This window comes from Malus sylvestris, chromosome 14 (assembly GCF_916048215.2).
Source record: "Malus sylvestris chromosome 14, drMalSylv7.2, whole genome shotgun sequence".
In the NCBI taxonomy this organism is placed as follows: Eukaryota; Viridiplantae; Streptophyta; class Magnoliopsida; order Rosales; family Rosaceae; genus Malus; species Malus sylvestris.
In genome coordinates this window covers 1,445,148-1,467,438 of record NC_062273.1, presented here as the reverse complement: position 1 = coordinate 1,467,438, position 22,291 = coordinate 1,445,148, and the positions used below count along the sequence as shown (strand labels likewise).

Here is a 22,291-nt window from a genome sequence, read left to right as displayed (position 1 = left end):
AGCTACCCTACCCCAGGCTCCGAGAGGTAATTCGTTGAGCAGTTAGATGACAGCTTTCAAGGACATGTGGACAAAAATTTACACTTGTCTTTATCTCCCTCTCTCTGGTTTCCTCCTTCAGATATCCGGATGCAGGTAAAACCGTAAAGGGCGGGGCTGGAGACGCAGGTAGGAGATAGAGGAGGGTTTCATGGAAATTTTCAATTTCCCGATATGAGATCAACCCATCAACATTTAACCAAATCTCAAATGGAACTTTGGTATGAGAGGCAGGAGGAGGGCTTCACTGAAATTTTATTAATTTTCAGTTTCACAGACTAAAGTAATTAGTTTCTCTCTCTAATTGTTACTACATTTAATAAAAGTCACCATCTTCAATCTTTGTGTATTTGAATCTGAACAATTAAAGTTTGGATTTTTATATACAAAGTTGTGAAATTCCATTGGATTTCCACAAGCACATGTGACTCTGTAAAAATCTGACTCGAAGATAAATAAAAGTGTGAGAGATATGAAGGGAGGCTTGTCAATGTTGTAACATTTCTCTCCATGTTAGCTTTCTCTTATAGCTCTTGTAGACAGAAAAATGAAAGTAAAAAAACTGCTCTGCAACGAGACACAAGGAAACGCAAAGATTTGACGAATGACGAGTTATGAAGAAACAATGAGATTTAATGCGTCAGGGTGAAACGTAGAGATTTAACTGGAGACATTGTGAACATCATAAATTCTATCAATTTCTAAAATATGATGAACGTCTTATAATTAAGGAGTTGAATATGTCCTCCAATGTTAGAAAGGATAGTATATCACGTACGTGTTTGGAGAGTTTGTAGAAATTTGGGACAAAGTTAATAAGTTAGGTTGCAAATTTTCAAATGGAAAACAGCTTGTCGGGCATGCGTACATGTCAGGGACGGCAGTCCAAAAGTTGACTTGGTTGACGATTTTTGTCTTTGTGGAAAGACATGCGGTTCTCTTTCTTTCTGTGCATCTAAAGAGAAAGCACAGAAGCATCAGCAATGACCATAACAATGACGAACACGTAGTAAACACGAAATTCTTTATCTCACACACTATACCACACTGTGGTTTACCTGTACTGTGTATATTATATTTGTTTTGTTCAGGCGGTATAAATCTGAAAATGTTACTGCTTTCTGTTTTACGTCAAATTTTCCGTTAACTCTATATACTCTTAAGTTTTCTATTTGGTTCAATAATTATCTTTTATAAGTACTTTAGATATGAAAAACGAAAAAACACTTAAATAAAACAGGTGTATATAATCTCATTACAAATGCGAATTTAAAAAGTACGTAATACAATAATTGAAAGAAAAAAAGTCAAGAGAACTAATGAAATTTACTTTTGAAATTATAGAAATCATGAATTAGTAAAGTGGGATTTAGAGGACAGAAGAAAAGGGATATCAACTCATCACGGATTGTAATATGCGAGCCATATATTTTTTTTGTTTTGTACACGTTAGTAAACTCATTCTTGATTGAAGTAATATTTTAGAAAACACATGAGAAGTGAAGAATCAGAATAATTTCGTACCGTTCCAAATAAATAAACATGTCAAAAATTAATTAGAAAAAAAATAGTTAATCACATTCTCAATCCCTCTCTTCCATATTTCTTATATTTTGTGTTCATAATTTCCTTGTTCCAAGTGAGTCCGGCATCAATTATGATTATTATAACTTACTCTTTCTCTAGTTTCCTTGCATTTGTCTTTTTAAAGAAACCAATTGACGATGAAGCCACGACAATCTACTCTTTCAAGACTCGAAAAAATTTACGGAAGTATTTGAATATTTGAACATAAGCCTCCCGTATGAAGAAGAATTACCATAACATGAAAATTCCTAAATTTTATTTCTTGTCATAAACAAACAAAGGGAAGAAAGTGGGTAGACCCCACAAACTGTACTGCTTGAAACTGCTTGCTTGGTCTTCCATGTGACTGAAACCCTTGCTTAGTTTTATTCATCTTATTTATACACTGCTTTGCTTCTCCTTCCCTTTTTTCTCAGAACACACACACTCACCACCCAAAAGCCAAAAGCCAAAAGCCAAATAGAGAAGAGAAACCATGAAGCAGATGAAGAATAACCAAAACTTTATCATATTTTCTCTCTTTGTTTTTCTTCTTCTCTCCAACTCATCATCTGCACGTGCTCGTCTTCTGCAACAAAACAAAGCTTCACTAACTGGAGCCGATGATCTTGTAAATGTAAGATAATAAATAAATATATATATAATATATATATCCCTCCCTGCCCCGTTTTAATTTATCTATGATTTTTATGCGTTTTCGTTAGTTAATTATTATATTTTGATGTTCATCTTTGATTAATTGTTTGTTGGGTTCGTGGTAATTTTCTTTTTTAATTTTCCACAGTTGATGGGAGCAGAAGAATGTGATGGAAATGATGAAGAGTGTCTGCAGAGAAGGATGATTGCTGAAGCTCACTTGGATTATATTTACACCCAAAACCATAAGCCATAGACTTTAGATTTTCGCATAAAAGTTGTGTAAGAAATAAGATGGATTTTCGCATAAAAGTTGTGTATAAGAAATAATTGTTTATTTTTTTTGTGTAAGAAAATATGGGCTGGATGTACTTTTAAAATGACTGAAAGTGTTTTTAGAGAAAATTATTTTAGGTTCCAAAAGCACTTCACTTGAAGTGCTTTCTGCAAGAAACATCAGTTATCTGCTTCTTCCAGGAAGCACTTTAAGTGTTTTTTCATGATTCACGTGCATTTTTACCAAATATTGGTTCTAAAAATATTTTCACCAAAAGCACTTTCAGTCATTATAAAAGCACATCCAAACAAGCTTTATAGTATCAATGTTGCCATTTACTATTTCTTCCTTCATTATTGTAATAATTTTTGCGTCAATAAGTGATTTCTGTGCTCTATTTTTTTCATATACACTTTTTTTTTATATATATTTTAAGCATAGAAGATGAAAACCGAAGTACGAAAATGTTAACGAAAGATCATAATTCGAAGTAGAAACCATTTTGGGAGCAAAATCCTGGCCATTGAAATTTTTTTATAATTAATTTAGGAACATATTCTCATAAAAAGGAGGAATTCATGAAGTTAAATAATTGAGCAAAGAATAATACTGAATTATTGAGAGAGAGAGAGAGAATCATTCAAAGTATGATGAGGGATGTAAGAAAGTGCATGTGGAATAAGAAAATCGAGAGAGAGAGAGAATCATTCAAAGTATGATGAGGGATGTTAGAAAGTGCATGTGGAATAAGAAAAACGTTTTCATCATTCATGCATGTGGTGGCACTTGTAGGCTCCACACACGAGCCATGTCACCACCGTAACAAAATTTCTTGCAGAAACTAGTCGGCATGAAAGAGATTGATGTACGAAACATAACGTGATACATGACGCTAACTTCTTATGCGGTGATATCTACACCCGTTTTTACTTTTTATAATTATTATAATTTCTTATCGTCAGATCAAATAAATTAAAGATTATTAAAGGATAAAAATTAACAAAAAGTACTTGGATAATACCACCCTAACTTGTTTTCTAACACCCAAGACCATTTGTGATCAAAACTACTTTGGTATTGACATGAACCCTTTTACGGGTGCAATTATGCCTCGTTTGCTGTCTAGAATTGAATTGTAAAGGATCACTTTATATTCAAGGTAGTCTTGAGATAAGAGAATAATAATTTTTTACTTTGAGAGAAATTAGAACATGATTAGACATGAAAAAATATCCAATCCCTTCTAATCAACCGACTTTGAGGAGCATTGGAATAGATAAACTTTTTTAACGAATATTCCATCTTCTACCTTCAAGTTGGATACAATTTTTTTCATTACTTCTTTCGAAATATCTTCAATATAGTAGTTTATCCATTCCAATTCAACACAAGACGAGTCAAAAGCAAACACAACACAAAAGGCAAAAAAATGGCACACTAAATTATATGATGAAAATATATCCTACAAAGTTTGGAAAGGTAAAGTAACATTTATCCATTATTTTTCCACAAACATCGAAAGTAGACAGTATTCAACTCCAAATGCTATAAACTACACCCACAAGAAAAAGGTAAAAATTGAAAACATAAATTTTAAAAACATTGCTCCACTAATGGTACCATGATACAGAGGCGTCCCTCAAGGGCCACAAACACATGCCGATTGTGAAGCTGGAATGGTTTCGTTCGGAGAATCGTTAAGTGTTTTCGTTGTTGCACTAAGACCGGACGACGACTATGGTATCAAGCGCAAATCGCTTCACAGAAGTCAAAAACAAGAACAAATATAGCAAAACATCTAGCACATAAGAGAAATCATTGAGATGGAAACTATGGAAACTATCTGGCAAAGGGATGCATTTCTTTTCCTCGAAAACTTTGAATTAAACAAGAAGAAAATTGTAGAGGAGGAGCTAGTTGAAAGCTCTCACCACTATTTTGTGGCGCACGAAAAATAGGCATCGAAGATTCACATCTAAAAAACACATTAATCTAAAACCTGGAATTCCCTCAAAAGTTCAGAATGCATGGAGTTTTGTCTCTTCAGCTTCCAACGCTAAATTTCCGGTTCCTGCCAAAAAGTAAGAGGTAACATCTTAACATCTCAAATCGATAGTTTATGGTAGAAGACTAATAAAAGAAGGGCCAAAACATTGACAACTATTTTGCCCATACTTAACTAACAAGAGCTTACCAATTTAACATGGCCCGGCAATCCCAAATCAGAGAGTGAACTTTCCACTGTACAATTTACATGCACAATGGGACCTTTCAAAACACTCTCCTCTGTGGTTTCCATCTCACCGGGCCCAGATGGAATACTCATGTACGAAGCTCCTTTGAACATCCATTCATCCCTTTCTTGACAATAAAAATCTTCAAAAATATCGCCACATCTAACACATGCACATTGACTTTCGTCTGCGGGAACCATGGGCTCATCAATGTCAATCGTCTCATTAGGCTCGTCTATTGAATTGTTGGCCTCAGGTACCAAAGGGGGTCCTGCTTTTCCAGCAACCCAGCTGGTTAAATTTGGATACCACTTCCTTGATGCCATGGCTGAACCATTGGCTTCAGGATTTTTCGAAGCATGCCATTCCAAGTGTCTCTCAAGCCGTTCTCTAAGTTTGAGGTTAAGGCCACATATGCTACACTTATGTGGAAGGTCATTAAAAAGTTCCTCAATCACGGCTGGATGGAATTCTCGGATTTTATCTGGCTTAAACTCAACGCCAATGAGGTTTCTTATTTCTGTCTTGGTAATTTGAGGTAAGGCAGCAGATGTTTTAGCTACAGGTTCTGGGAGAGATGCATCATCAGTTCGAGATGAAACAGGAAGACTTGCTGAAACTGAAACTGGAGACACTGACACTAAACTTGTGGCAGGTCCACCAAGGCTCTTGTTTTGCAGTTCAGTTGGCTTTTGGGATGGCACAGGAGTGAGCGACTCTGACTTTGATGCAGATATCAAACCCTTTGCAACTAAGGAGCTTAAAAGGCTAGAAATTGGATCCGAGGAATTATTCACCACAGTTGAAGAACTTGCTGACGCACTGCCCTCGAGAGATGAAGGAGGTTGGCTATGTGGAAGTGGCAGATGGCCTACCTTCTTCTGTGATACATTTGAGGAAGCTGGTGAGTTATCACCAGAAAGGTGACCTGATGTAAATGCTGAGGCAACCTTGGACCCTGGGAGTGCAACCTGAGTAGGGGGAGGTCCACTTGGAAAGGGAGATTGAACACCTGGCTGTGATGGAATATGTCCCATGTCCCGAATATTCAAATTTGGTAGGCCACCAGTAATTGATTTGTCAGATAAAATTCCAGTCTTCATAACGGCAGCCAACAAACTACTAGTGCTCAACTGTCCTGAGGTTTCTGCAGCAATGACATTTGAATGATCTGGTATAGAATCTCCAACAGTTGACGGAGTTGAAAAAGTGGAGACCGGTAGCACAGGGGGCTTCTTAGTGTGACCGAAAGATTCAGACTCTATACTGTACGGTTGTTGTCGAGAGGCATATTTGTGCCTTGATTGGATGGCAGGAATTGACAAAGATAAATCTTGAGGCTGTGATTTTGCTTTGCTACCCAGTCGAGCATTGGGAGTTGGGATTGGCAAAGGGTCCTCAGTAAGGTCTTGCTCAGCTAAACTTTGCAAATGATGACGAGGGTGTTGTACTGTTGATGTAGGTGAGGGAGAATACTGGTGCATCAGTGACTGCCCAGATGGTGATGCAGCTCTCACAGACTGAAGTTGCTGCTGTTTCCCTAAAGCTCCAGTGGGCCCTGATGCTGCACTAAACCCGAGACTTGACGCTCCAATGCGAGAAGATGCTACTTGTGCTCTACTTCCCATCCTGGCCACAGAATAATCTCCACTTGTTGATAGCCCACTTAAACTTGAAGCATAACGATCTGAGTGAACCGAACTAATGACAGGAATACCAGAAGGGGTCAGCCTGTCAACACCGATAGAGTCCTGCAATGTCCAAGGTGATGACATCAGGTGACCAAGAGCAGATAGGTCCTTCTGTTCAGTAAGGTCAGCAGAGGTATCCAGATCAGCTGTTGATGCATAATCATTTACACTTTTTGGTTTACGAAAATGACCTCCAAACCCCTGAGAATATGAGCAATTTCAAATAATAAGATTTTCTTCTTTTTTTTCAAAAAAAATTATCCTTAAATGTAAGAGGCAGTTTGTGCATCCTAGAGGTTAAGATAAGTGTGAAAGTAAAAGCATTGTATTGATCCCAACAGGGATCTGCCCAGTAACAATCTAAAAAAACTAAAGCACAAAAAAACTTGTCCTTGTATCTGCCTCCACACTTCGTGGCTGAGAAATTAACATGTGAACCGGTAGGTAATCAACCTTCAGGTCCCAATTTTTCAATCAGTACAAGCAATTGGAGCTTACCAATCTCTCTGAATCATCAGAGGCCCAGTGATCTTTTCTTGAGTTACTAGAAATATCTGATGGGCCATGATCTGTTAATCTTGAGTTCATATCATCCCACATGAACTCCTCTTCCTCAGAATTCTTCCAGCTACTAGAAAGCCCACCACCGTTTCTAGTTGCAATGCCTGGTGCTGCCTTTAAGCGAGGATCAGCATTAGCAGATTTAGGTGCCGAGTAATTTGCAAGTCCATGCCTGATATTAACACCATTTCTTTGGGTGGGTGGTGTTTCTGTAATCTTCCCACCAATTCTTCCAATTCCTGGGTTTGAATTCCTGGGAAGATCAGAACCATATTCATATTCTCCATATTCAGCACCAATGTTCTTCTCATGAACACGCTCGCTTAGTGCATCTGCATTGGACTGCTGCAAATTTTGCAAATGTTACCTATCATGAGCTGTGAAAAAAAAGGACAATAATACGCACATAATATCAAATTTTACTTAACATTCATGCATTTTAACAGCAGGATCATCATCAATTGAGTTTGCCATAGCCCTAGAAAAGTCACTAGCCATTCCTTTTGCCTTCATACCAAAAACCAGCATAAACGAAATATGTAAAAGCACTAATCTTTTCATAAGGAGCATGTGGGTAAATCAAGGTTGTACGAAGAAAACGACTCAAGGAAAGAAAATATATATTCTCAGGTAGTCGACAGCCGGCACTCCTCAGTTACGTCGAATCCTTATGAAAATGAATCAAGTCATCTGGTAAAGGATCAAGATACTTCTGGAAAATATAACATAACTCCAAACTATAAGAGCAATATTCTATGAATAAACTCCCTGAATAAATAAAAAGAGCAACATAGAAGTTTTACAACCTACTATAAGAGTTCTAGTTTCCAGTGTTAAAAAAGCTCATCAGAGTATAGTTTTCTGATGATATTATTTATTTGTGATTAACTTTTAACAATCCACCACTAAATCGTGGAACATCAATAGTTGGTGGTCAAAAGTCAAAACTCAAGAGATGTGAATCCACATCCGTAATTGACTTCAGAACTCCACTTACCCTAGTTGGCTGCTGAAGACGTTGCCTTTCCAAATATTTGGGATTCACATGAATGCTATGTGCTTGTCGCTGTGACTGCGAATCTGGTCTTGATGTTGCTGCTCCAGACGATGAACCATTTGCCGTAGAAGAAAATCCAAGTTCTTTCTCAATCATCTGAAGTGTCTGAGCAGGAAACACTCCTTTCCATGTTCCAAAAAGATGCCGCATACTTTGATGTATAGGAGGTTCAACCTGCCTATATGCCTTGCAGAACACCTATAAGTTCAAGAGAAAGGCAAAGAATTGGCAAAGTAACTAACAAAGAATCAAGTCTACTGTGAGTTGTGACAAATACGGGTAGCAAGGACGTAGTGTGCAAACAAACATCTTTTCTATTTGAAAGATACCAGGTAATGGGTTAGCGGTGAAGATCAGGAACAATACATGTTAAAAGAAAAAAAGAAAAAAAACATGCTTTCCATCAACTAGACAAAGCATGCTGAGAATCAAGAAAGAAATCTAACCTCAGGGAGTCTGACAGCAAAATATTTAATATAATCCCTTCCGATATTCTTTACAATACTGTCCAAAAGATAAAGTGATGGTAACTTCTGCTCGCTAGGAACCTGCAAATTACTTTCTAGAATTAGATATTATACACTAGATGCAGCCAGTATTGTTTAAACAAATAAGCAATTAATAAACCAATGGCCTAGAACCGATGTTTCCCAAGAGAGTGTGGAAGGGGAAGGAGAATTTGTGTCAGTTTAGACTCTTCAAACACATTTATAAGATATCAAAAGCAACATAAACTGCACGTATAATCACTTCTAAACTATCCCATTGGGGGGCAAAACTTAGGCTCATAGGAGAAAATACAGTAACTAGAATAATGCGAGTGATATTTATTCATTTATTTTTACGGTCGTATTTTATGACTTGTTTTCTCGTGTGTCCTCTAAAAACTTGGCTCTCTCACTCTAGTTTCTGTCTCACAAGGATTTGAGTCATTTCCTTATGGGAACAGTGAAAACTAACAAGACATCTTTCACTCTGCCACTCCTAGATAATATAACATCTATAGAAACATCTCCAGGCACCTAATAATCAGAAGATACGCTCAGCTAGAAATGGAATGAGTGCTATCAGAAGCCTAAAGGAGAGCAATTCCAAACTAAGTGCAATAACAGACTGAACATCTAAATCTATTTGACGTATATAAGTGTATATAAATGTACTGTACATCGTATATTTTGGAGGTTATCACACTGATAAATCAAATATGCCCTCCATCTTTCAAATGTAAGGATGTCAATGAAATTGGCACCACCACTTTAGTGCTCTAACAAAACCTGAGGTTTGTATGTATTCTCTGTTTTGTCAATCTGACAGTCTTTAATTACCACCAGAAGATCAGTATAGCAAGATAATTACCACTGAGTAAAACCATATGAGATCATGCACCTTATCGAAGTCTTGCAGGGCATTATCATCAGGTCTAAAAACTCCCCAAAACTCTATCTGAATAAGGTTCTTACATACAACCACAACATATAATGCTGATTTTCTAAACATAGCGGCATCTGTTAGGCTATGAAAGTGGTTTTCCTCCCCTTTCAAATGCTGCAGCGTTGTTGTAACAAGAATAAAACAGCTATATGCAGAGATTTTCTGTGAAACCAATAGGCCATAGCCATAAGGATGTGATTTATTCATTTGGTTTTGAAACCTGCTACAGCTCATTCCACAAAACCCATTTAATCACAGAATGTCAAAACTATTCTCATGTAGCTACATACAGCCTCATTTGCGTGCAATGGATTAAACAAATTCGCACAGGCAACCAGAAAATGATGAAGTGGAACTTGTCAAACCTGGGGGAATGTCAGGAAAACATACTGATTACACGTACAAAGCCTGACCAATGTTAACTGCAGCCAAACCCTCAACTCAATATCATACGGGAAAAATAAGAATGAAATTGGATGTTCATTACTTCGATAGGCTCACTGGCGAATACAAACATTCCCATTCAGTCAAAACTAGACCACCACACATATCACAAACCTTTATTATTTGCATCAAGAAAGTAAACAAATATTTAACTGGGGGCAAGCTTTCGGAACAAAACTTTTTCACTAAAGTATCAGCATAACATAAAACATGCGAGCGAGCACTAACACATTTTAGTTCTCCTTTTGCACCTCCATCCCTTTCTTTTTCATTTTACAAGTCGAATTCAAACAACCGGTGCCATAACCAAAAATATAAAACACAAATACAGCTATATACACAGTGTAAAGCTGAGTTTCACCTCAATAATGTGGCTGCATACAGTTGCCGCCACCGCCTTTGCTGCGTGGACGTTCTCGCCGGCAATTATCGTCAGATTGGTAATAATTGGCTTTGAATTGAAGGTGAGCTCCGCCAACGCCGTCTTGTACTGGCTCACAAGCTCCTGATGCTGCAGTGGCTGCGGCACATAGCCCCCACCCCCGCGATTCGGGTCGTCGCTCCCGGTGTCTCTATCACTCACTCTGAATCTTGACAGCACTGGATTAGCTCCCCCACCAGGTCTCTGCCCAAAAGCTCGTCCATTCGGGTTTTCGGCCAATCGGGGTTTCTTCAAGCCTGGTTCATTCGATCCGCTAAACGGCCTACGCGAGCTCTCCATTTCCATCAGATTCTCAGAAATCAAAACCCTAAACCTAAATCCCTAATCTTCGATTACAAGTCAGCCATCTATAAAAAATTCAATCCAAAATTGTATACTACCAACAGCGAAAGGCCTAGTTATCGACACGATAATCACGAAAATCAAAAATCCCTAAGTACATGGATAATTATCAACATAAACCCTGATTCTTATTACAGGTATACAAATTAAATTGAAATAAAATAAAAGCAAAAACAAAATCGAAAAATTGGAGCGGAAATTGGAGGGTTATTGGTGGAATAAGAAGATTGGGGAATTGGGAATTAGGATTAGATCAAGAACAAGGCGATGGGGAGGAAAAGTGTACGCATCTGTGTGTGAGGAAGATATATTATATAGCGGGGAAGGTCATTTAAAGACAATTAAAAAATTAAAAATAAAAAAAAAAGGAAAATGAGCTTTCATGAATCCAGAAATGAAAGAAGGGTTATTTTCTTTTTCCTTTTTTTTTTATAGTTAAAATACGAAAGGTTATTTTGAATCTTCTTTTCAAACAAAAGCTCCGGATCTCTCCCACCAAAACCCACCAATTAATTAATTTGGAATATTGAAATTTGATTTAACGGTTAAAATTATTATAATTTTTAAAATGATTCCTTATTCATAACTGTTGGATCAAATTTTAAATATCCGAATTATTTAATTGATGGGTTTTGGTTGAAGAGATCTGGAGGGACCTCTTCCCCAAAAGTTGGCCCTCATGATAAGATAAAGTTAACTATCATACATGTAAGTACAAACATATTTTTAAAAAATACTTATATTTTTTTGTACATATCTCAATGATTTGTTAAATTGGGATTTGGATCCTCTCCTGAGCTAATGGAGAGGATCCTCCTGATCCATAATCGTGGGCCGTTGAATTTTTATCTAACGGTTATAATTATTATAACATTAAAGAGACCTCCTGCTTGTAGCCGTTGGATAAAAATCCAACGGCCCAAGATGATGGGTCAGGAGGATCCTCTCCATTAGCTCATGAGAGGATCCAAGTCCGTTAAATTGCACGGTTTTTAATACTCCAAGTACTTATATATTTTTCACGTCTAATACATGTTATTTATACATATTTTCAATAATGCACATAAAATTTGTATATTATATACATATTTTTAGAATACTATTGAAAAATAAATATTATAATATTAAAATAAATATTAAAATTTTTAAAATGACGAATTTTTCAAACTTTCTTTCTAGGGTAAATTGTAGTTATGGTCCATTAACTTTAACTCAATTGAAGCAATGGTCCTTCAATTAAAAATTCATTATCATTGATCCTTCAACTCATCAAAACGTGCAGCTATGGTCCCTCAACTAAAAATTCATTACATTTGGTCCCTCAACTTTAATTCAACTGGATAAATTGTCTCTTAACTTAACCTAATTGTAGCAAAGGTCCTTCAAACATAACTCATTTTGACAAAAATTTTGACATAGTTGACGAAAAAGACCATAATTACACACTTTGATGAATTGAGGGACCCTAATTATAAATGGTTATTCCAAAATAACTTATTTTGACAAAATTTTGAAGAAACTGATGAAAATGACTATAGCTACACATTTTGATAAGTTGAGGGACCAATGATAATGGATTTTTAGTTGATGGACCATTGCTCCAATTTGATTACAGTTCATGAACCATTGCTATAATTTACTCTTCTTTCTAATGTCGAATAATATGCACACGTATTTTTCACGTATTTTTTGTATTTTACCAACTATGATATTCAAATGAAAGTTTAAAGGATTGTGAGCAAGTTATAAACTTATTGAAATTCATGGATTTTGTGAGGACTTTATTTTGAATTTTAAGGGGGTGTATTCAATTGAGAAATTGAGAGATATTAATGGATTTATAAATCGATAGATTTTTATGGAATTTAATTGATTTGTAGAGATTCCATATAAAATTTTGATTCAATTCCCTCGAAATCTCATGGTGAGATGTGAGATTTGTTGATGCTTAAAATACACTACAAAATCTCTCCAAATCCATCTAATTCCTCAACTTTCTCAAATTCTTTAAAATCAATTTCTAGTTGAATATACCTGAAATATTATAAACTTCTTTAAAATCCGGATTTCTAAGGGGGGGTGTGTTCAATTGAGAATTTGAGAGACTTTAGTGGATTTATAAATCCATGAATTTTTATGAAGTTTAATTGATTTGTAGAGATTTCGGGGGTGTATTCAATTGAGATTTTGAGGGATTTTAATTCTTTTAATGAATCCAGGTGTATTCAATCAGGATTTTAAGTGATTATCTGAAATTCAATATGTATTCAATCAAGATTTTAAGATAGTTTATTAAAATTCTTATAAATCTGGATGTATTCAATTAGAATTTTAAAGAAGTTTATAACATTTCAGGTGTATTCAATTAGAATTAGAATTTAAAGAATTTAGAAAAGTTGAGGGATTAGAGGGAATTTGAGAGATTTTGTAGTATATTTTAAGTATCCACAAATCTCACATCTTCCTATGAGATTTTGAGGGAATTGAATCAAAATTGTATGAAATATCTACAAATCAGTTAAACTCCATAAAAATTCATGGATTTATAAATCCAATAAAATCTCTCAAATTCCCAATTGAATACACTCCCCATTCATATAAAATTTTGATTCAATTCACTCGAAATTTTATGGGAAGATGTGAGATTTTTGGATGATTAAAATACACTACAAAATATCTTCATTTCCCTCTAATTCCTCAACTTTCTCCAATTATTTAAAATCAATTTCTAATTGAAAACACCTGGAATGTTATAAACTTATTTAAAATCCTAATTGAAAACACCCGGATTTATAAGGATTTTAATAAACTATCTTAAAATTCTAATTAAATACACCTTGAATTTCAGAAAATCACTTAAAATTTTGATTGAATACCCATAAATTCATTAAAAACATTAAATCCCTCAAAATCCCAATTGAATACACCCCCCTAAGTATTTTAATAAACCATCTTAAAATTATAATTGAATACACCTTGAATTTTAGATAATCACTTAAAATCTTGATTGAATACCCCTAGATTTATTAAAAGAATTAAAATCCCTCAAAATCCCAATTGAATACACCCCTTAGTGTATTCTCATGAATTCTCATGAACTTTTCAACATTCAAAATAATGAATAATGAACTTTTTAATGGCTTATTTAATGGCCATTTCAACTAGTTTTAAATTTCTAATATTCAAATAATGAACTTTTTAATGGCTTATTTAATAGGCATTTCCACTAGTTTTAAATATTCAATAATCCAAATAATGATGGGTCATTATGTGTGACGTTAGTGGTGGTGGTGATGGTCATGATAAGGGGCAACAGTGGTGGAGACAACGGTGGTTTCAATGGCCGTGAAGGCATGGTGGCAATGGCGGTGGGGTATTAACAGATGTAAAAATTTTGGGGTAAACATTTAGGCAGCTTATAACCATATTATTTGGTAATCAAGGGTCACTCTCATGTGTAAGTATGTGTCACTTGTATAAGTGAAGAAATTATATTGTGTAATGGGTTTTTTTTATATACCTGGTTACACTTAATATTTGCTACTAAGATGACATACGTCAAATTGTACATAATATCTTTAGTATAATTTCAATATTTTAAATGCTTGAGTTATTTTTTTTTTTGGTCAATTTTAAATGCTTGAGTTATATTGAAATAGAAAAGACAACACTTACTACCTTACCTATATGTTGGATAACAGAAAATTTGAATTTAGAACCTCAGGCTCATATGCAAAAAATAAATACTTTTAATCAACATAACGACAATTTCTTTATGTAACACCTACGAGGCTACAAAGGAAATTCTCGCCCTCACATTTTATTTTTTCATGAGTGAACGGTTGAGACTCGACAGAAAGAGAAAGAGAAAAAAAAAAGATTGGGCTTAAGCTGGGTTACAAATGATGGGCCCAAGAAGGCAGAGTAAAGCAGCTTATTTTCCGAGTCCATACGAGCCCACAAAACCCTAATGACATCATATCACAGTCCACAGTCGTCACCGTCGTTTTGGAATAAAACCCTAGCTTCCCTTCCAAAGTCCTGCAACTGTACTTCTCAGAGGGTTTTACATTTTGCAGTCAACCATGTTGCCTGTGAAAACTGCCCAGAAAGGAAAGGCCACAAGAGAGCCAGAGGGTTCGCAGCCAACCTTGTTGCAAGTGAGAACTCCCAAGAGTGGAAAGGCCAGAAGAGAGCTAGAGAAACGTGCCCCCAAGATCGTAAGTTCCTCACATCTGTTTGTTTCTCGGGAAAATTTGTACTTTTCCTGTGTCCAAAAGCAAAAGTTCAGATTTTTCAACTTGGGTATTGGTTTCTTCGAATTTTGTATTGATTTTTCAATCGGGTTTTGTATGATTTTAAAGGTTGAGACGGGGAAGAAGACGTTGATTCTTCACGGTAGGAAGACGAGCAGTGTGATTAATTCTGTGTTATCGGACCTTTACCATTTGAAGAAGGACAGTGCTGTGAAATTCAGCCGCAGGAATGAAGATATTAGCCCTTTTGAAAGTGGGGGTGATACTTCCCTTGAGTTCTTCTCTCACAAAACCGATTGCAGTATTTTCGTCGTAAGTATAAAACTACCTCAGCATTTTGCTCCTTCAATAATTTGATTTCATGTGAGCTTGGTATAAATAAATAAATGGGAAAATTTGAAAGAGGTCCAATTTTATAGCTCATCTTTTGAAATAGGTCCATCTTTTAGTGACTTTTGATTTTTGAAATAGGTCCAATTGGACCCATATCAAAAGACCCATAAATAAATAAATAAATATATATATATGCGCGCGCGCATTATGCAACTGTTTTCTGTTTGGGATTTGAAAGGTTATTTGGATTTTGATAGTGTTGCAGCATTTGCTTAGTTTTACAGGATTTATTGCTAGCATTGATGAACATTTTGGAAGATGTTTGGTTGTTTTCTGTTATTTCTTTGAGCTGCTCATTAGAACGAATGTGTTTCTGGTAGAAATCTTTGGTTTCAATTTGTTTATATTCTTTCAATGTTCTGGAAATCTTTGATTTTTTCAATTTATGTTTCTATGATGAACCTGCCTCTTTGATCTTGTTGTGGCATTTGCAATGGATTTGGTAGGTGACAAACTATTTTAGTTATATGTTTGGACATTGCAGACGCAGAATTCATAACACAGAATAACTAAAAGCAGCTCACAACCAATGAAAGTATTTGTATTTATTTCTACCTATCATCCTTCATTTTGGAATGCCAAGGATGCTCGTTTCCCGCTTGTTAGTCCCATTTTACCTTTTTAGTTTTGATGTGGACTTTATCTTGAACGCTTCAGCCTAAATCTTGAATTTTATATATTCCAACTACATCTACTCATTTTTCAAAATGTATGCATGATGATCGATGTTTATCCCATTTTCTGAACTGAGTTCTTGACTCGCCCTATTTAGAATGCTGAGCCCCTGTGTTGCCTAAATAAGATCAGGCACTGTATCTTATGCTTGTGTTTATTTCCCGATTTCTCAAATGTAATTTTGAAATTGTTAATTGCTCTTATATTGCAGTTTGGCTCTCACTCAAAGAAGCGGCCTGACAATCTTGTCATAGGGAGAACTTATGATCACCATATATATGATCTTGTAGAGGTTGGGGTTGAAAACTATAAACCATTGGAATCGTTTACATATGACAAGAAACTAGCACCGCGGGTGGGGACGAAACCATTTGTTTGCTTTATTGGAGAAGGATTTGAAAGCGCAGGAGAGCTGCAACATTTGAAGGAAGTTTTGCTTGATCTGTTGCGAGGAGAGGTTTATCTCTGCTGCCATTTTGTTGCACGTTACTCGTTTTTTAATTTTGTGAGGGATATTAATATATACATAAAAATGATATGTGCAGGTTGTAGAGAAATTAAATCTTGCTGGTTTAGATCGTGTATATGTATGTACAGCTATATCTTCTAAGAAAGTGGTTCTTACTCAATGTGCACTGCGACTTAAAAAATCTGGCACAGTAGTTCCACGGATGGAGCTAGTTGAAGTTGGCCCCTCCATGGATTTAGTAGTTCGTCGGCATCGCCTTCCTAACGAAAGCCTAAGGAAAGAAGCAATGAGAGAAGGCAAAAATCAGCCTAAGAAGGTTGAAATACTAAATCTCCTTCTGATTTCTCTGGTTTCTTTTGCATGTAACATGTCTGTAACGCAATTCCTCTTATTACTTCCAGGACAAGAATATTAAACAGGACCTACTGCGGGGCAAGGTTGGGAAAATCAACATCCCAGATCAAAAGGTAAACGGCGAACATAGATTATTTCATATAGCGGTTGTTCTGTGGTCTAGAGGGCGGGTGTTAGTTTACATGACCTGAACCATTTCTTCTCTACTTGCGTCTTTTTCTACTGTACATTTTGTCCAGTACGCTGATGTTAAGCATGTCTAACTAATATTTCTGTATCGTTTTTGTTGACAAACTCTGTTTAGATTGGAGATACGGTGTATTATCACACAAAGGTTGGTGATACATTTGTGCCTAGCAAAACGAAGGGAGTTAAAAGGGAGCGACGCGAAGCTAGAATGAAACACGAGGGTAATGAGCGTACACCAAAGGTTCAAGACATGCTAGAGCCCAAGAAAGCAAAAAAACTTAAAAGGGAGCGCCATGATCCTACAACAACCAGGGATGCCGAGTGAGTCTCTTCAAACAAACGGACTTTGCAGCGGGTTAAGTTGAGTTACTCTCTGCTACTACCAGACTTTGGCTTTTCGGCCAGCTTGCAAGGATTAGAGTCAGCGGGTGTAGTGGATCTCCGCTGAGCTTGGGATTTTTGTTCTTCCCATATTTCACAGATCTAGCTTATATAATTAGTTGCATTCCCAGCATGAGTTATATCTGTTGTTTTCCTTCTGCTTCCATAGCCTCTTCCGTCTCCGCGAGTTAAAATTAGTTACTGCGTCACCAATTTGTTGCCTGAAAGGCTCTGTTATTCGACCTTCCAATGTCAAGATTGGCGCTATGTTATGTACTGTTTTCCCTTTCTTTAGTTATATTTCTGAAAGTTTGCTTGCCACATTTAACTAAATACGACTTAATACAATTGTTCAAGTAATAGTAGATACAATTTAGATCAACTTTTACCCTCTCTGATGCTAATGAAAACTAAATAAGAGCACAAAATATACAACTGTTCTAAAATAGTCTAGTAGGGGTGCAATTCGGATGGGTTGGGTGGTTTAGATGGTCAACCCACCAAATTCGTATTTCAAGTTTGGGTTGTCTTCGAGTTCATGTTGGTTTATCCGGGTTCGGGCTTACAAGAGTTTGGTTCAAGTTTGCCTAACTTTATCAATTCTAATATTGTACCACATTATTAAAATATCCAAAGTTGAAATTAATTATAAGACAATACCAAAGTTTTAACCAAAAGAAACGTAAAAGCAATACTATCATTCATTGTTCAAGCAAAAATCAAATTTCAAGTATAGCCCTCCCAATATAATATGAAGTGTGATAAGGTAATATTTGCCCGAGCAATTTAAGATAAAAATCGAGTTGAATTTGACATGGTCGGGCAAAGCACCAACCCGACCCGATACAATAAATGATAGGGTAAAAGTTGGGTTGGATTTGAGCAGGTTATTACTTCATTCTAACCAGCCCGATCAAGTTTAAAATCGGGTTGGGCATGGGCTGATTCGGACGCTATCCAATTGTATGAAAAATTGATGGTCAAGATTGAACTACGCGGTTGTCCGGACTACCAAAGATGAACCCAAAAATATAAAGTACCTTATGGTGACAGTGGACATCTGAATCTTTGATTTAGCCTAATCTTAACCCATTTCGCCGGCTTCAAATTTGAACGTTCGGTAATCTTCTTCTCCCTGTTTTTGAGAAGGCTGGCAGTTCTTCAAAGCAACTCTTCACTAATGTAATGCACCTCAATGCTTCTTCGGTGTTTGTATTCGTACACCAACTGGAGAAATCAAGTCCAAAAAATTGTAAACGTTAAAGGTTGGGAGACCAGCGTGAAGAAGAATGATCTCAACAGATTGGCCTACTAATTTCTGTACCTGTTAAACTCAAACAGTTCACCTTTCTGGAATTTCACGAGCTCAGAAGGGCAAAATCCAAGACCCCGTTTCCCGGTGGAAGCGAGCTACCTTTCCAGAGGATAAAGACCTGCAGTTTCATAGCTCTAGTATTTGTTAGCAACAGAACTTTGAGATTAATGCAGCCTACAACTAGAAGGAAATTGGAATGCAACCTACAAAATAGGTGAGAAGCGAGTTGGGAAAAGAACAAATACCAGGGCGGAAATCGAAGATCTAAGGAATAAAAGCGGATGATTAAGAAAGAGTAAGACTTTGCTATCAAATTAATATATTCATTAATAAATCGTCCATATAATAGACCCCTGCAACTTAAAATGACTAGGATCCGAAAGGGCAGCAAATGCAGCCCTACGGATCAGTAGTTTTAGATGCACACTGGACACCTTGACTCTGAGGCTCATCAAATGCAGATTCATGGGCTGGCCACTTATTGATTCCCAACCCTCCTGCCTCTTGCAGAGGATCGATATCCCAGACATCTAACAATCCACCCGTCAATCCCACCTCTGGCACATCATAGTTGATTGGATTACCCCATAACTCATTCATAGAAGTTGACATACCGGCACTGACATCAAAATTCATGCTCCATATGTCTTCTTGTTTAATCATGCTCTCCATCCCTGGAGAAAACAGTTCTGGAAAAGTCCTGTCCTTCACCAAATCCTCCTCGAAAGAGACATAATGCTCGGGATTAGCCTCTTGTTGTGGGCTTAGAACACTCTTCCCTTTGAAAAAAGGATCTTCAGTTACCATGCTTGATGCCCCTTCGCCTTCTTGCTCTGGTGTTTCAAGAAATCCTTGTGTGATTGCTAATTCATCTAGTGCAGCGTCCACAAATTGGAATGCCGTGCTTTCAGCATCCAAACCCAGTTTTCCTGTCGTAACTTGTGAAGGATAATGAGGAGATTGTTCAAAAGGAACTGGATATGAATCCGGCGCTGTAGAGGATATGGTTTGGTTTCTCCAGGCAGGCTGGTACTTCACAATCTGGCCTTCCATATATGAATCTGACTTACTGAGTTCATGCTGCTGATGCTTAACAAATTTCCTCCTCACCCTTGAAGAGCCTATGTCTTTCTGTCCAGTCTTTTGTTGAAGTCGGGCCACGAATGCCGGGTTCTGAAGCATCTTGGTCAAGAAAGAAACCATCTGCTTCTGTCTCTGCTCCGCAGACTGAAGCCTCTGATTCACTACCTTCATATGGTCAACTGTGCCCCGCTGCTGCTGCTGCAATTCAACAACCTCCTGCATTAACGTACTCCTCTCTTTCCGCAATGTCTCTATCTCACCTTCGACTCCAGACTTCCCTGCTTCCGCAGAAGGCCCAGTAAAGCTCCCAACTTGCAGAGATTGAGGTGACTTGCGCCTCTGGATCCTCTTCAACAAATGTCTTTTGCCCTTCTGAAAAGCTTCATTCGCAAACTCCCACTTATCTGTGTCAACCTTGCGAAAACCCTGAATGCAAGACCCAAAATAATTAAAAAAAATGAATGGGAAAGCGATATAACAGAAATAAAAAGATATATACAATCATTCAAGTAGCAATCTAATCATCACAGAAGACAATGTGAGGCCATCAACTTTCATGCATATGAAGAACTGAACCTTGCTTACAATCTGTAAATCACATAAAAAACATTAAGAGAAATTTTATTGGGGTAATATATACTTGTATAATAACAGATTTCGAAGGGAGTCCGAATTCTACCTGACGGACTCCCCTCTCCAGTACATACTCAGAGGGGAAGATGTTCTTCTCGTAGAAGCCTCCGATCCTAACTACTAAATCAATAAAAGAACAACCTCTACCATTTCCATTTAGATTCACTATTCTAAGCTTCATGATTAAAGACAATCCTAAAAAACATGTTATATTATCCAGAGAGAGGAGATGATTACATGCCCATTAAAGTAGAACCACATCATCATCATATCATCAACAACATCAATCATCATCAGCATCAACAACATCATAAACATCATCATCATCATCAAGAACAACAAAAGCAGCAATTCATTTCTCCTGTCACTTCACCTGCGTAAACTATTGGAAACCGGAAAACAAATCGCCAAGCTTTTCATCGAAGAAACCTTTTGCTCACAAAAGAATCCTTTTATTACTTTATTTTGGTCAATTACATATGAATCTCCACACATACAACAAATTGGGAGTTAAGAATACAACACCAGCTCCTACAGAATCTTACATCGCGAGCTTAATACAAATACTAATCGCCTCGGCTACATCTATACAGAATTAACCTCATCAAACTCAATTCAGACAACAAACAACAAATCTAAAACACAGAAAGAAAAACAAATTAAAGAATTAAAGGACAAGAAAAAAAAATTACATACAGATCACAGCAGCTAATACAGGCTGTGTTACTGCAAAATACCCACATAAGTATTAAGCTGCCGCACAAAACTTGAGAAATTGTTGTGCTTGAAGTTCCTCGGTAAGATGAATCTGGAAAACTCCAATGGGTCCCACACCACGAAGCTGCGGCCACCGGAGCCCCACGATATGATCGAATCCAGCGAGGGGTCCTCGACCAAATCGAAAGTCTTGGACAGAAACGGAGGCACCGGAGTGTCCTGCAGACATTCCAGTGGCTGCGGCGGAACAACCACGTCCTCCGCACCACCGCCGCCCATAGACGACGTTGGAATTGAAACTTTTTCAGCGAAGTCAAAAGCACCCAATGGGTTTACAGAAGAGAAGGCTTCGAATTCCATTACAGGAGAAGTGAACGAAGGAATCGGCTGAGAACCCAGTAACGGTGCCGACACTTGGGGTCGAAATTCGGACAACCCAATTGATTCTGGGTCGAATTCAGCTGAAGTGGGTGGAGACTTTGGGTGGCTTTCGTCTTTTGGGCTCATAGAACGCAATTCTCACTCTTTGTTAATGGCGGTGAACTGGGTAAGACAGAGAGAGAGAGAGGGGAAAGGGAAGGTGGGTGTGGTGGGTGGAAAAATGGCAGTTTGGGGAGCTTGGGAGTGGGTATATAAGGGGTTCGAATAGTTACGCCGACTAGGTGTTCGATAAAAATCCAGAAAGATCGGTCAAAGGCGGTGGAGGTTTTTCTACCGTACCAGTCGCCTTCTTGGTCATCCCAGCTCCGATCCATGTGGGGCTCCCTGAAATTTGAGAGCGTTTCAGCACCGACCTAGTGAGAGGGAGAGGGAGGGAGTTTCCAGGGAGCGACGCTTGTTTTGAAAAACAGTTATGGTGGTTGTATTTTGAAAGGGGCCCACTGGGCTGGAGATATTTTTGTCTCTTGATATTCCATCTGGACCCCGTGCGATTTTGAAAGTGATATGGTGGATCGCCGTGTAACAACACTTGGGGATGAAGGTAGCGGGGAGGACCAATCAGGACACGCCCTTTGGTCAGGTGTTAGATTTGGGGACGCGGGTTCGACGCGGGATTAGCGTGTCTATGTCCTACTGGCTGATTT

At 37.3% G+C, this 22,291-nt stretch overlaps 3 protein-coding genes across 8 annotated transcripts; 1 reads left to right on the top strand and 2 right to left on the bottom strand.

Moving 5' to 3' along the window:
* Positions 1–3,959: 3,959 nt before the first annotated feature.
* Positions 3,960–11,066, bottom strand: LOC126600172 (polyadenylation and cleavage factor homolog 4-like). 4 transcript variants are annotated; one of them, XM_050266727.1, is made up of 7 exons: positions 10,319–11,066; positions 9,879–9,935; positions 8,529–8,630; positions 8,023–8,280; positions 6,963–7,379; positions 4,734–6,665; positions 3,960–4,610 (listed from the first exon to the last, which is right to left on the bottom strand). In XM_050266727.1, the coding sequence occupies exons 1-7, from the start codon at positions 10,682–10,684 to the stop codon at positions 4,596–4,598; spliced, it is 3,147 nt and encodes a 1,048-aa protein (XP_050122684.1). In that variant the 5' UTR covers positions 10,685–11,066; the 3' UTR covers positions 3,960–4,595. The 4 variants fall into 4 exon arrangements, with proteins under 4 accessions (XP_050122684.1, XP_050122685.1, XP_050122686.1 ...); XM_050266728.1 differs by having other exon boundaries at positions 6,963–7,370; XM_050266729.1 differs by having other exon boundaries at positions 6,963–7,367.
* Positions 11,067–14,651: 3,585 nt separating this feature from the next.
* LOC126600171 (ribosome production factor 2 homolog) lies at positions 14,652–17,767 on the top strand. The gene is made up of 6 exons (XM_050266726.1): positions 14,652–14,961; positions 15,106–15,309; positions 16,277–16,522; positions 16,611–16,850; positions 16,936–17,001; positions 17,193–17,767. Exons 1-6 carry the CDS (start codon positions 14,827–14,829, stop codon positions 17,400–17,402), a joined length of 1,101 nt encoding a protein of 366 aa, XP_050122683.1. The 5' UTR covers positions 14,652–14,826; the 3' UTR covers positions 17,403–17,767.
* A 356-nt stretch (positions 17,768–18,123) lies between these two features.
* Positions 18,124–22,019, bottom strand: LOC126600170 (heat stress transcription factor A-3-like). Of its 3 annotated transcripts, none has more exons than XM_050266723.1 (4): positions 21,231–22,019; positions 19,019–20,282; positions 18,783–18,891; positions 18,124–18,685 (listed from the first exon to the last, which is right to left on the bottom strand). In XM_050266723.1, the coding sequence occupies exons 1-2, from the start codon at positions 21,711–21,713 to the stop codon at positions 19,173–19,175; spliced, it is 1,593 nt and encodes a 530-aa protein (XP_050122680.1). In that variant the 5' UTR covers positions 21,714–22,019; the 3' UTR covers positions 18,124–18,685; positions 18,783–18,891; positions 19,019–19,172. The 3 variants fall into 3 exon arrangements, with proteins under 3 accessions (XP_050122680.1, XP_050122681.1, XP_050122682.1); XM_050266724.1 differs by having other exon boundaries at positions 19,388–20,282; XM_050266725.1 differs by having other exon boundaries at positions 18,124–18,701; positions 18,784–18,891; positions 19,388–20,282.
* Positions 22,020–22,291: the final 272 nt, after the last annotated feature.